General features: G+C 42.0%; 1 protein-coding gene across 1 annotated transcript in view; it reads left to right on the plus strand.

Annotated features, from left to right (window-relative positions):
* PATJ (PATJ crumbs cell polarity complex component) overlaps nucleotides 1–12512 on the plus strand; it is a 332986-nt gene that overhangs the window by 7326 nt on the left and 313148 nt on the right. The window contains 2 exon segments of the mRNA XM_060231912.1: nucleotides 2479–2607; nucleotides 8394–8615. Coding sequence (XP_060087895.1) covers nucleotides 2479–2607; nucleotides 8394–8615 — 351 coding nt within the window.

Below are 12512 nucleotides of genomic sequence, written 5' to 3' on the forward strand. Positions count from 1 at the left end.
TTGAACAGCCTGACAAAATAAAACACCCAAATTCTATACAAATGGTTTTAGAACTTATTTTGCGATTAACTAAAATCATGGAGAAATCTTTCAAGTGCACATATATATTTTTAAACACAGAAAACTTGTCCCAGAAATTTTGCTTACATTCCTGCTGATTTGTTTTTAGGACACTAAGTAGCTTAGAAAGATGTTCTAGTTAAGTAGCTCAGAGAGATGTTTCTAGTTTAGTCTGGTAAAACTTACATTATACTGTTCATACAGTACACTGAAAGAAAGAACTGTAGCAGAATCATGAACAAAACTGTTATGCTGTTTATTCTCACCTGTAGGGACAAGCAGGGAACAAATCCTATCTGTGCCATTAAGTAGTCAGTGCTAGAGCTTCACACCCTAGCCAACGTTTTAAAGGCTAAACATAGAGAATCATAGAGTCGGAAGGACCTCCAGGGTCACTTAGTCCAGTCCCCTGCACAATGCAGGAAATTCACAAGTATCTCTCCCCCACACACATATCCAGTGATCCAAGCCCAGAAGACAGCAAAAAGAAGGGGGAAAACCTCTCCAGGATCCCTGGCAAAACTGGCCAGAGAAAAATTACTGCCAGATCCCAAAGTGGTGAACAGCATTTACCTGGGCATATAAGAAGGGGCCATGAGAACGAAGCACTGATGCAACCCCTCTTGCCTTTCTTCTCATGAACTGTCCCAAGTTCACAGAATCAGCATTGCTGTCAGATGGCCATCTAGCCTCTGTTTTAAAACCTTCAAAGAGGGAGAGCCCACCACCTCCCAAGGAAGTCTGTTCCACTGAGGAACCACTCTGTCAGAAAGTTCTTCCTAATATTCAAGCCTGGGATTCAGCAGGAGCTCACAGGAGCACAAGTCCTGAACCGTTCTCCTTCTCACCTTGTCCACTGAATAGTAGGTACAGCTGCATAACAATCCCTGGATGAGCTCCACCACCTTTTCTTCTACAAACGACCCCTGCTAATGTTTAGTTGAAAATAAATATATAGCCGAGAGACTATTGTTTAGTTGAGAGAGTAAAACCAGTGCATTGACTTTTACTGCTGTAATGGTGGTTGTTTTTAAAATGACAGCTCAGTGCTGAAGGATCAAAGGGTAAATGGAATTGAGCATTGGCTGTCCAAATGTGTTGTGTTTTTCTGAGCAGGGCTACCTGTGTTGGTCTCAATTGTATTAATCTAAAACTCAGATTATTTTAAATTCTGCACATTCTATAGACATAGCTGCACATTTTATATATAAAAATGAGCAGACTGTGGTTTACCTTTATAATCTTTAGAGAAGATTTCATGCCCATGTTTCATGGATTGAAGCTTCCAGACTACTGAGTCTGTCAGAAGAGGTGCAGGCTACAAATGTAATAAATATATGTTAAATTGTGGCATTTCAACAATAGTTTATTCAGATTTTCCAATAGATTTGCCTCTGGTAATGCAAGGTTCCCCAGCATGATGTCCGTGAGCATAATGGTGCCCTGCCAGCACCTTTCTTGGAACCCAAGTATTTTTAGAAAGTGGGTGGGGCTTTTTGAGTTTTTTATGTTTATGGTATAATGCACACTGTGGCTTTATGTAAAGCAGACTACCTGTGCAAAAAAAAAATTACCAAAGTGGTATCGTAAAAACACAGCGGGGCTTGATCAGACTAACACAACTGAGCTCCAGGGCTAAAAAGTTTAACATACCTAAATAGGTCTTCTGAAGAAGTAATCACATCTTCCCAGTTTTAAAATATTTTGGTAATTCAACTGGATGTTGTAATAATATCACTATATCATATTTTGTTAACTTTTCAAAAATCATTTTGTGTTCCTGTCATAATCTGGCCAGAATTACTTTTACTGTGCACATGTAGGAGCTCTCACCACCGCTTCAGCACCAACTGTCATTGTTACAAGAAACAGTGTAGGTTAAAAATGGCTGGGTTCAGAAGAAAAGGGATTGTGTAAAGGGATAGCCAGGAGAAGAAGCATTTTCCCCCCTTTTCCTTTCTCATGAGTGTGTTAGAGTCCTGCAAAGTGAAAACAGATACTACCAGATGAGGGTTTCTTAAGTAGCTCAATGTGTATACTTCTTTTGTGTGTATGAAAGAAAAATATTTTAAAACAACATGCTAATTTTAAAATTAGCTTCTGCCTGAAATGTTGAAGCTATGCTATTGCAGTTCTGCATAACCTCATTCCCTGACTTTTTGTGGTTGGCTCCATTTTCTACCTTGGTAGCCATTTTGTAGTTATGCCAATCACCCTTTGTTGTAGACTGAAAAAGGTTGGGAACCCCTGTTGTATCCCATACTCTCCCATACTCTCTCTACTACATGTGACAGATGTAGAAACTGCCAGACACCTGTTGTGTGTTGAGAGCAAAGTGACCCTTGTTAGTTCTTGGGGGCATAAAAGTATTGTGAAGAAAAATCATTGTGAAAAAGCATTTCATGTATTGTTTTTCAGATCAAATGGGGTCATATTGAAGATGTTGAACTTGTTAATGATGGCTCAGGATTAGGCTTTGGAATAGTAGGCGGGAAATCAATTGGTGTAGTGGTACGGACTATTGTTCCTGGTGGACTGGCAGATAAGGTAAAAATGTGCTATGTCAACTCTTTTTCTCTTTTCTCAGTGATTGGTGGATATGGTCTTAAAACTATTAAACTACAGCATTGTCCTTTAAGAATGATGGGGGAGGAAATGATTTGAAGAGCACCACCATATTTGAACATCCAGTGTATTATTCAAGGCTCTAGCTTTTGCCTCTAAGTGTCCAGCACATCTGCATGTGGAAATAATTGCAAAATAATTTGTATGCAAAAATAGGTGCATAAGAAAATAATTGTGAAAACATTATATGTTAAATTTGTTGATTAAAATAGTATGTATGGAAGTATACTCACATTTTGGAACACACACACACACACAAAACTTGCAATTTAAGATTTCCAGCCTCCATGTGGGGCCTGGGGATCTCCCACTTTTAAAACTTATCTCCAGCTGGCAGAGATCAGCTCCCCTGGAGAAAATGGCTGCTTTGAAGTGTCGATCCTATAGCATTGTACCATGCTGAGGCCCCTCCCCTCCCCAAACCCTGCCCTCTCCCAGATCCACCCCCCAAAATCTCCAGGTATTTTCCAATACAGACCCAGCAAGCAACCCTAATTTATACCCACATTTTTATACTTTGTAGTCTTTCTGTCTCTCTTCTGCTGTTAGGAAGTAAGTAGCTCTTACTCCAGGGGTGTCAAACTCATTTGTTATGAGAGCCAGATTTGACATAATTGAGACCTTGTCTGGCCAGGCCAGGCCAGGCAGCACAAATATAAACTTTATAAAGGGCACAGACAAACATAATAAAAGATTTTTTTAACTTAAAATAAGACATGCTTAAAACATTAACACACTTGCAATATTTTAACAGTCTTTGATAACTGACACCTCTTGCTCTGAATCATTGCATCAAAAACTGGAGACAATGCTTGAGCTGTAGCAATCAAGTATATTGTTCAGGTGTGCATCTGTAAGTTGCAAACCTACTTTTGATTTATTGACATTCATCACAGAAATCTCATGGTCATTGTTTGATCCTAGGACCCAGAAGAAAACATGAAATGACTGGGCATTGTGAGCTTTTGTACATAAGTTGCTTCATGTGCTGGTCAAGAACATGTGAAGGCACCATGACACAGACTGAGGGCTATGTGTTTGTCTACAAAACTGTAGACTTCCCTAGAAAAATAACTGCCGGTCCTATGAGACAGTGCAGGAACAGAGAGACAGGCATGTATTGTGGTCAGTACCAGCCTACTATCTGGGAAGTCTAAGTTAAAAATCCCCAATCAATCAAAGGAAGATGTGAAAGAAAAATCAAAAGAAATGTGCTAGGTAAACTTGGTCTGGACGCACACTCTCAGTCTAATCCTGGCACTGGATCATGAGAGCATGAATAAAGGGGGAGTCAAACTCAGTTGTACCCATAACAAGCCCAACAAAACACATGCACACTCTCTCTGTCTCTCTGTAGTGAGGCAAAAACTCATACCTGGACTAAAACGTTGCTTGTCTTAAAGCTGCTTTCTTTGTATCTCTCCAGTGGGACCAAGGGAACTGGGCAAAGGAGACTCTCTCTCTTTCCCTCCTTCCCTAGGAGATGAGGAGGGGGAAGAGTTTCAGCCACTAGAAGGAAGAGAGGCTTGGCTCAGTAGCTCTGCAGTGTGATTGATTGAGCCTGCCAACTTAATCACACAGCAGAGCTACAGAGCTGAGGCTCTTTGGAAAGAAGGAGGGGGAGGAAGGAAAGAATGAGAGGCTGCTTTGCTCGGCTGCCTCATCACAGGAGAGAAAGAAAAAAATGGCAACCAAAAGAAGCAGGTGAGGGAGAAGGAAGCAGACGATGACTACTTGCTGACAGGCCTGATTAGAGCCTTTTAGGGGCCAGAACAGGCCCATGGGCCTCACGTTTGACACCCCTGTCCTTCTCCATCTTGTCAATTGCATGCTGTGGTTGAGGTGTGAAGAGCTTTCTTTTCTACTTCTTCCATAATCAAAATGTGAGAAATAATAAACATGGCTATACCAAGCTGTCAGGTCTTGCCCAACACTCAATCACAGTGGTAGAGGCATCAACTGTGATGAAGGACAGCAGGTCAGGGAACTAAGTTCAGGAGTCTTTCTCCCAGCTCTCCCCTTCCATTCTTCTATTCTCCGCTCCCAAATAGTCTCTGCTACACTGCCTCCTCTGGAGTGGGGGTCTCAGAAGATATCCATACACATAAACAGTGTAGGGTAATTAAAGGACAAGTGTGTGAAACTGTCCATCATATATGATAGTCAAGAGGCTGATATCATCAAGTAGTGAATGCCAGTATATATTAAAGTAAACTAAAGGTAGGGCAAAGATGACAAATACCAACAGTGAACTTGTCTAAAATTAGATGAATGACTTCTCTAGTGTTCCTTGGCACTTAGTAGAAATGGAAATATTTAAAGCATGTGCACTATTTGGAACTAAAATTCAACAGTGGTTTGTTCATTATCATTTTATTTTGTGTAGTGGATATGCAAGTGAAAGACATAGATTGTTTGTAAATAAATTATACTTGATTAGTATCATGGACACAAATCGTGCCACTCATTCTGCCATAATAAATATATATTCAAGGTGTTGTGCTTGGAACATTTCCATGGTTAAATGTTTTCTGACATTAAAACTTTTGCCCTCCTGTGAAAGAGCAACTTGAGTACATTTTTCTGGTGTTCAGTCATTAATATGTTAAATTGAAGAGCTGTAGTTTTAAGTCGATAAGCAAACTAAAAGATTAAAGGGAGTGTGAAAGAACTTTAAGTTTGCTTGATAAGGCAACTAGTAAACAAATGGATAAGAAAATAATAGAAATACAAAGTCTTGAAGGATGCATTCTGTTTAACAAGAGAAGGGGCTAATATCAACAACTCTTCAAACAGCAAAGTTTAATTGGAAGAGCATCTCTGAATAAGCATGTAGCTCAAAATATATACACATTAGATTTTTATTTCAGTTGTCCCCCCCCCCCCCTGCATCTATAAGTTACTTTTCTCTTTGAGAGGCTGGCCTTTTAAAAAAAAAATTATAGATATATTTATTTAAATATTTCTATCCTGCCTTTCCTTGTGGTTCATAGCAGCCAACACATTATGGTTTCAAAACATTACAATTCAGAACCAATAGATTAAAGCCCTAGATAACCCCTCCCCCAAATACTTGAAGTTTAGACCCCATTATTTACCGTCATGAATAAAATGGCCTTGCAGTGGCTCCTGAAGATCTCAGGTGACTCCTTCACCTCCTCAGGGACCCTGTTCCATAGAGTGGGCACTATAGTGGGGAAAAAATAGGTTAGAATGATGTTTCCAAACATGTGCAATTAAGCAAGCCTGGCAAAACAAGCTGTGATGCAAAAGGAAGCAGATAACAGCCAGTTGCTCGGAGGCCTGATTCGGCCCCAGGTTGCATATTTGACACTCCTGGTTTACACTCCTTCAAAGGAACAACTTGGAGGGCATGTAGAGGAGCATCTAGGAGAGGTCCCCTGCAACTTTTATGTCTCCAGCTAGTACAGGATCCATTCTGTACACTTCTGAACCTCAGTGCACCTAGGGAAGAGCTTTCTAGGGAAATGACCATCTGTGGTCATTTTGACAGGCTCAAGAGTGTATAGAATGAGACACCAAATTCACAGTGGACCTCCCCTGAATGCTCCTCTACATGACCTCCAAATATGATGTCTTTAGCTTGCACAGGATCCATTCTATATACTCCTGAATCTTTTGAACCTGGGCCTATCAAAATGACTGCAGGTGATCATTTCCCCAGAAATCATGTTCTGGGGAACTTTCTTTGGGAGGCTGTAACTGAAATCCTGTAAAATCAAATCCTCACCAAACTTGGAGCAGTAGAAAAGCATAAGAGTCTGGTAGCAGCTTAAAGTCTAATAAAATCTGTGGTAGGGTATGAGCTTTCTTGAGTCACTGTTTACTTCCTCAGATACAGCTAGAATGTGAGTCCATCTGTCCTATATATTGGAAAGTGGAGTGATTTTAGATGCCAAATGACATAGCAGGCAAATGACAATAGAAGATGTGATTGGATTAGGAGTGATGTGCAGAGAGGTAGTAGGTGTGAAGAAATCAGCATTGGTAATGAGACAGGAAGCCATGGCCTAGATTCAGTACAGGTGGATGCATTGTCTAGAGCTTCGTGATCAGTTGCTATTGAGCAATCTTTTTCTCATCTCCCTTTGAAATTCGTTTGTAAGATAACTGCTGCTTTTTGGACAGCAACTGAATGTCCTGGAAGGTTAAAAAGTATCCCTAATTGGTTTTTGAATGTTGTGGTTTCTGATATCAGACTTATGTTCATCAATTCTTTGTCGAAGGGAGCAGGAATCTGACATGGTATGGCTGATTTTGCTGGATCCACCAATGGTGTTGCTAGGATCCATATGACAGCAAAATTGGTGTCTTCTTGATGCTCTAATTGTTTCTTTTTGGTTCCAAGTATATCAGCAGGATGGTACACTTGGGATTGGCACTTTAGTGCAAATTTGACAAAAGACTTCTTAAATACAACTGTTGTCCTAACAACATTATATGAAGAGGACTTTATTTCACATTACAATAATAATGTACATCAAAGAGACAGTTTGTATTCCAGTTCAGAATATAAATGAAAATTGGAGATGTAAAGAGAGTTGAAATTTTAAATGTTGGCTATTCTGCCTCCTTTATAAAACTGTCTGACATAATGAATGCTTTTTCTCTTACTGTATCTTTGGAACTCCTGTTTTGCTGTAAGGATGTTTTGGCTTCCAATAGCATATGTTACATTATCTTAATTTACAACAGGCTTGAGTGATTAAGAATGGAAATAAAATGGAGAGCAACAAACACTGTGAAGTTTGGAAAGCAAACATGAGCCATGCACCCAGTGGATCTGGTTGGGGAGCTTTTCTGTGCAAAAACATGTGAATTGTCTACATGCATGGCATCAGAGGTGCTGTGTGCAGAAAATCCCAACAGTTCCTTGTGCAGAAAATCCCAACAGTGCCTGTTGTGCATGTTAGTGGAAGAAAGCACTGCAATGTTGTCTGGGGCAGCTCTTCACATATTGTATAGCTTTTGTGAGTAGAGCATTCCTTTTGAGCAGTTATTAGCACAGGTGATGCATGCTGCATCTGCACTGGTTCTGAATTATAATTCTGGGAGAATCCAGAATATTGATCTTTGATGGAAGACTGATACTGAATTGAATATCACGTATGTTCCAGATATCATATCTATGGCTTTCATCTCCATACATGTCCAGAATTTTACACTCCTGCTACAGTGGTGGATTAAAATTCACATTTTAAACTCTGTTACCAAGTGAGATCCCAATTTCTAACCATATTCTGATGAAAGACTGCAGAGTTACTTAAAAGCAAATGACATTACAATGCAGTGTGTGAACAGCATGAGACTTTTCAGTAGCACTACATTAAAATCTGCCCAGGTGCTGTTCAATAGCACCATTTTTATAAGTCTCAAGGCTATACGTGTGTGTTGCAATAGTTTCCTACTAAAAACAATGTGACACTTTTTCTTATAAAATAATTGAGATAGAAGAAGTGCCTGATGGTTTGTGTGGTTAAATTTTAATTACTGCAAAGAAACATGATGCTTAATGCTTGGTCTTTTTTGAAATAATTTATGTTTGATACATTGATTAATTTGATAGCATTTTGCATGGCGTGAGTGCCTTGTGAATGCAAGGAAACTATGTCATTATAGACTGGCAATATATTAGTCTGTTTCAGTTACTTATTTTAACTTGGAAAAACTCTATTTCTTACTTGAAGGATGGGAGACTCCGAACCGGTGATCATATCTTGGAAATCGGAGGCACTAATGTACAAGGAATGAGCAGTGAGCAGGTTGCTCAAGTGCTGAGGAATTGTGGGAACTATGTTAGGATGGTTGTTGCAAGAGATCCAGTGTGTGAAATAACTGTGACACCACCAACCCCTTTGGCTCAGCCTGTTGGAATGTTGACCCCTTTTCAGGACAGATGTTTTGACACAGTGAGTATTGTAATACTAGTTGATTATATTGTTAATTACATTCCAAGCACATGACAACTATAGATTACATGTAGTTTGCTGATTTTACAGCTTTTGGCCCCTCAAATTTCAATAAAATGTCCAAACCAAAAGATATCTGCCCCTTCCTATTATCACTGAAGTTCAGTACAAAGAGTAATATTCTTTTTTTAGCCTCCTCTATCTCAGGGCAAAATATTCTTCATTTCATACATCTGATCTCTTCATTTTCCATTGCTCTTCCAAGCCTGGCTACCTCATCTTTGTGACTGCAGGTGGGTGTAGTCATTTAATTGATCCCCAGTTTTCCCAGTCTCTGTGGGGAAAGGTCTGATCTGATCATTATACTTATGTTTAGGTATTGTAAAAATAAAATATAAAGTACTATTATCACTGCATGACCAGAACTGTGTAATCTCAACTTCCAAAGTCAACCCTTGATGGTTAAATTTTTTTTTAAGGAAATTAAGCCTTCAGTAGGTGAAGCACTTGATAACTGGCTTGTTTTTCCTGTCTAAATGTTTGAACTAGATGATAAAATATTTGAACTAGATGATAAAATGCTTTCATCCCATCCCGAGAAATTCAGGCTGTGGGGATAGGAAGGATCACCCCTCTCTGCCACTGGTGCTGTGCGATGCCAGGTCTATCAATAATAAGATCTCTGTCCTCCGGGATTACCTGGTAGAACAGGAGGTAGACCTGGCTTTCGTGACCGAGACCTGGATGTGGAATGGTGAGACAGTTGCCCTATGGTAGCTGACCCCACCAGGTTTCTTGGTCCTTCACCAGTCTTGGACAGATGGGGGGAGGTGTGGCATTGCTGATCTTGGATTCTTATCCCTTCAAGATGCTCCCTGATACAACAATTGCCAGCACTGAATGTGTAGGCCTGGTGTGGGAAGCTAAGGAGAGCTTGGCCATTTGGCTGGGGTACCGTCCATCTAATGCCCCAGCCAATGTCCTGCCTGGCCTAATGGAGGCGGTGTCCACCAGGGTGTTGAAGTACCCCAGGCTTAGTCATGGGGGACTTCAGTGTCCACACTGAGGATGCAGCCTCCTTGCAGGCTAGTGTCATTCATGGTGATGTTGGGGCTCTCCCAATTTGTTTTGGCTCTCACACGTCAAAAGAGACACATGCTGGACCATATCTTTGCATCAGGGATTATGGTGGACCATATTACTACAGATGTGGTGCCATGGTTAGATTACTTTGCCTTGAAGCCCTGGCTATGTGTACCTGGCCCTCCATGTTTAGGCGGCTAGTGCATTTATGCTTGCCCATGGAGCCTGATGGACCCCATTGCATTCCAAAGGGCTCTGCAGCATCTGATTCCCTAACCCCTTCTAATCCAGCTTTTGCCCTGCCCATGGGATGGAGATGGTATTGGTTGCCTTAGCAGATGATTTCCGAAGGCATCTGGATCATGGTGGTTCGACACTGCTGATACTCTTAGATCCGTCAGCAGCATTTGATTTGGTTGACCATGAGGTGTTGGCCCACTGCCTCGCCAACGCGGGGATTAGCCTTACAGTGGCTGACCTCCTTTCTCCATGGTTGGGAACAGAGGGTGGGTCTTGGGGGGAATTGTCCCAGTGGCACCCACTGGAATGTGGAGTGCCACAAGGAGCAATCCTTTCACCGATGCTATTTAATATTTGTAATCACCCCCTTGTCCTGATGATCTAAATATATGGGTTGGGTTGTCACCAATATGCTGATGATTCTCAGCTCTATCTACTTATGGATGGCTTCCTGGACTCTGCCTCTGAAGAACTGGGTGAGACAATGCAAGCCATGGCTGGTTGGTTGTATCAGAGCCAGCTGAAGCTAAACCCATCAAAGATGGAAGTCTAGGTCTGGGGGGGGGGGGGGGGTGGAGAGTGGGATCAGGCTCCTGCCCTTCGATGGCACTCAGTGCCATTGACAGAGGTAAGGAGCTTAGGGGTACTCCTGGATGCCTCTTTATCTGTGGAGGCCCAGGTGGCCACTACTGCAAGGGCCACCTTTTTCCATCTGAGGCAGACCTGGCAGTTGCTCCCCTACCTTACCTCTCATGATCTAGCCACAGCGATTCATACAATGGTCACCTCCAGATTAGACTATTGTAACTCTCTCTATGCAGGCCTATCCTTGATCCTGCTCTGGAAACTCAAGCGGGTGCAGAACGCAGCAGTTCGGTTGTTAGCATCAAGGCCTATGTGGGCATGGTTCATCTGGTGCTGTGCAAACTACATTGGCTACCTCTTGAGTACCAGATCCATTTTAAGGTGTTGATCCTTACCTTTAAGACCCTTTGCGGCCAGGGGCCTGCATATCTCCGGGACTGACTTTTCCCATATGAGCCCCCCTCCCCCACAGGCTCTGAGGACTGCTACACAACATCTTCTTGTGATTCCTGCTTCTAAAGATGCCTGACTGGCTTCAATGAAGGCCTGGGCCTTTTTGGTCCAGGCTTCTACCTGGTGGAATGAGCTTCCACTGGAGATGTGGGCCCTGCGGGACATATCCATTCGCAAGATGGAGCTCTTCTGCCCGGCATTCAACTGATCCAGTGGGCGTCCTTTGAAAGCCATCGCCTCCCCCAGCACCTTATCACCAGGGTAGACAGGTCTGTGTTGAAAAATACCTGGAGACTTTGAGGTTGGATCGGGGAGAGGGCAGGGTTTGGGGAGTGGAGGGTCCTCAGCAGGATAGAATGCCACAGAATCCACCTTTCAAAGCAGCCATTTCCTCCAGGGGAGATCAGTTGTAAAAGCGGGGGATCTCAGGCCCCACCTGGAAGCTGGCAACCCTAACAGCACTCTGCTATTTATCTCTTATTTGTATAATACCAAGGCTTTTTGTAGAAAAAGCCCAGCAGGAATTAATTTGCATATTAGGCCACATCCCCTGACATCACCATTGTTTCACACAGGGCTTTTTGGGGAAAGCCCAGCAGGAATTAATTTGCATATTAGGCCACACACCCTGATGCCCAGCCAGCCAGAACTGTGTTCCTGTTAAAAAAAAAAAAAGTTCTGTATAATACTATGGGTTAACTCATGTGTCTTCCTGAAAGAACTAAAGAATGTGCATGTTGCACTTGAACTTTAAGTGCATGCTGCACTTAAACTTTGTGTGGGAAGTCATGGATATGAAAATCCCTTCCTGTGAAGAAAAATGACTGAATTTATCATGCTAAAAATGTAGGCTATATCATTCAAACCCAGATTGGAATTCAGGTCTTTACCTTCCATATTAACTTGCTGTACTCACCAATAATTGATGTTAGTGTAAAAGGCACTAAAACTACAGAAATGGCAAACTACCAGGGGGCTAAGGGTAAAAGAAAAACACTTATTCTTGGATATTTAGTCTGAAGAAGTATCTGGTTAGCTGAGAATGAATTATGGGAGTTCTTTCCAGAAACTTATTACTAATTAGGGTCTGTAGAATCTTTCGGGCTCAAGTGCCGTGTTCTAGTGGAGAAAGTTTTCCTTCCAGACATTTCGTTCTCAGCTGCGGAGAACATCCTCAGTGGCGTTGCAGCCGGAGCAGGCGCTCTGACCTTCTTGGCTGCTGTGCATTGAGTGGGGCCAGGGCTGCTGGAGAGCTGCTATTTTTAGGCTGGAGAGGGTGTGATGAAAGGGCAATTGGTTTGTGGATGTGCCCATTGCTTGGTGGGGCTTCCTGGAAGGGTAGTGATAAGGAAACTGGCTGTTGAATGTGACCATTGTTCTGTGTTAATTGCTGGGAGGGTTGGAAGGGGTATGAAGATAAGGAAGATGGTTGTTGACTGTGCTGATTGTTCTGTGGAATGTGCTGGTTGTTCTGAGACTTTCTGCAATTTATAGTCTGTAGGGTGTTTTGCAGAGCTGGGTACCAAGACTGGTGGA

Source organism: Heteronotia binoei, chromosome 2 (assembly GCF_032191835.1).
Source record: "Heteronotia binoei isolate CCM8104 ecotype False Entrance Well chromosome 2, APGP_CSIRO_Hbin_v1, whole genome shotgun sequence".
Taxonomy (NCBI): domain Eukaryota; kingdom Metazoa; phylum Chordata; class Lepidosauria; order Squamata; family Gekkonidae; genus Heteronotia; species Heteronotia binoei.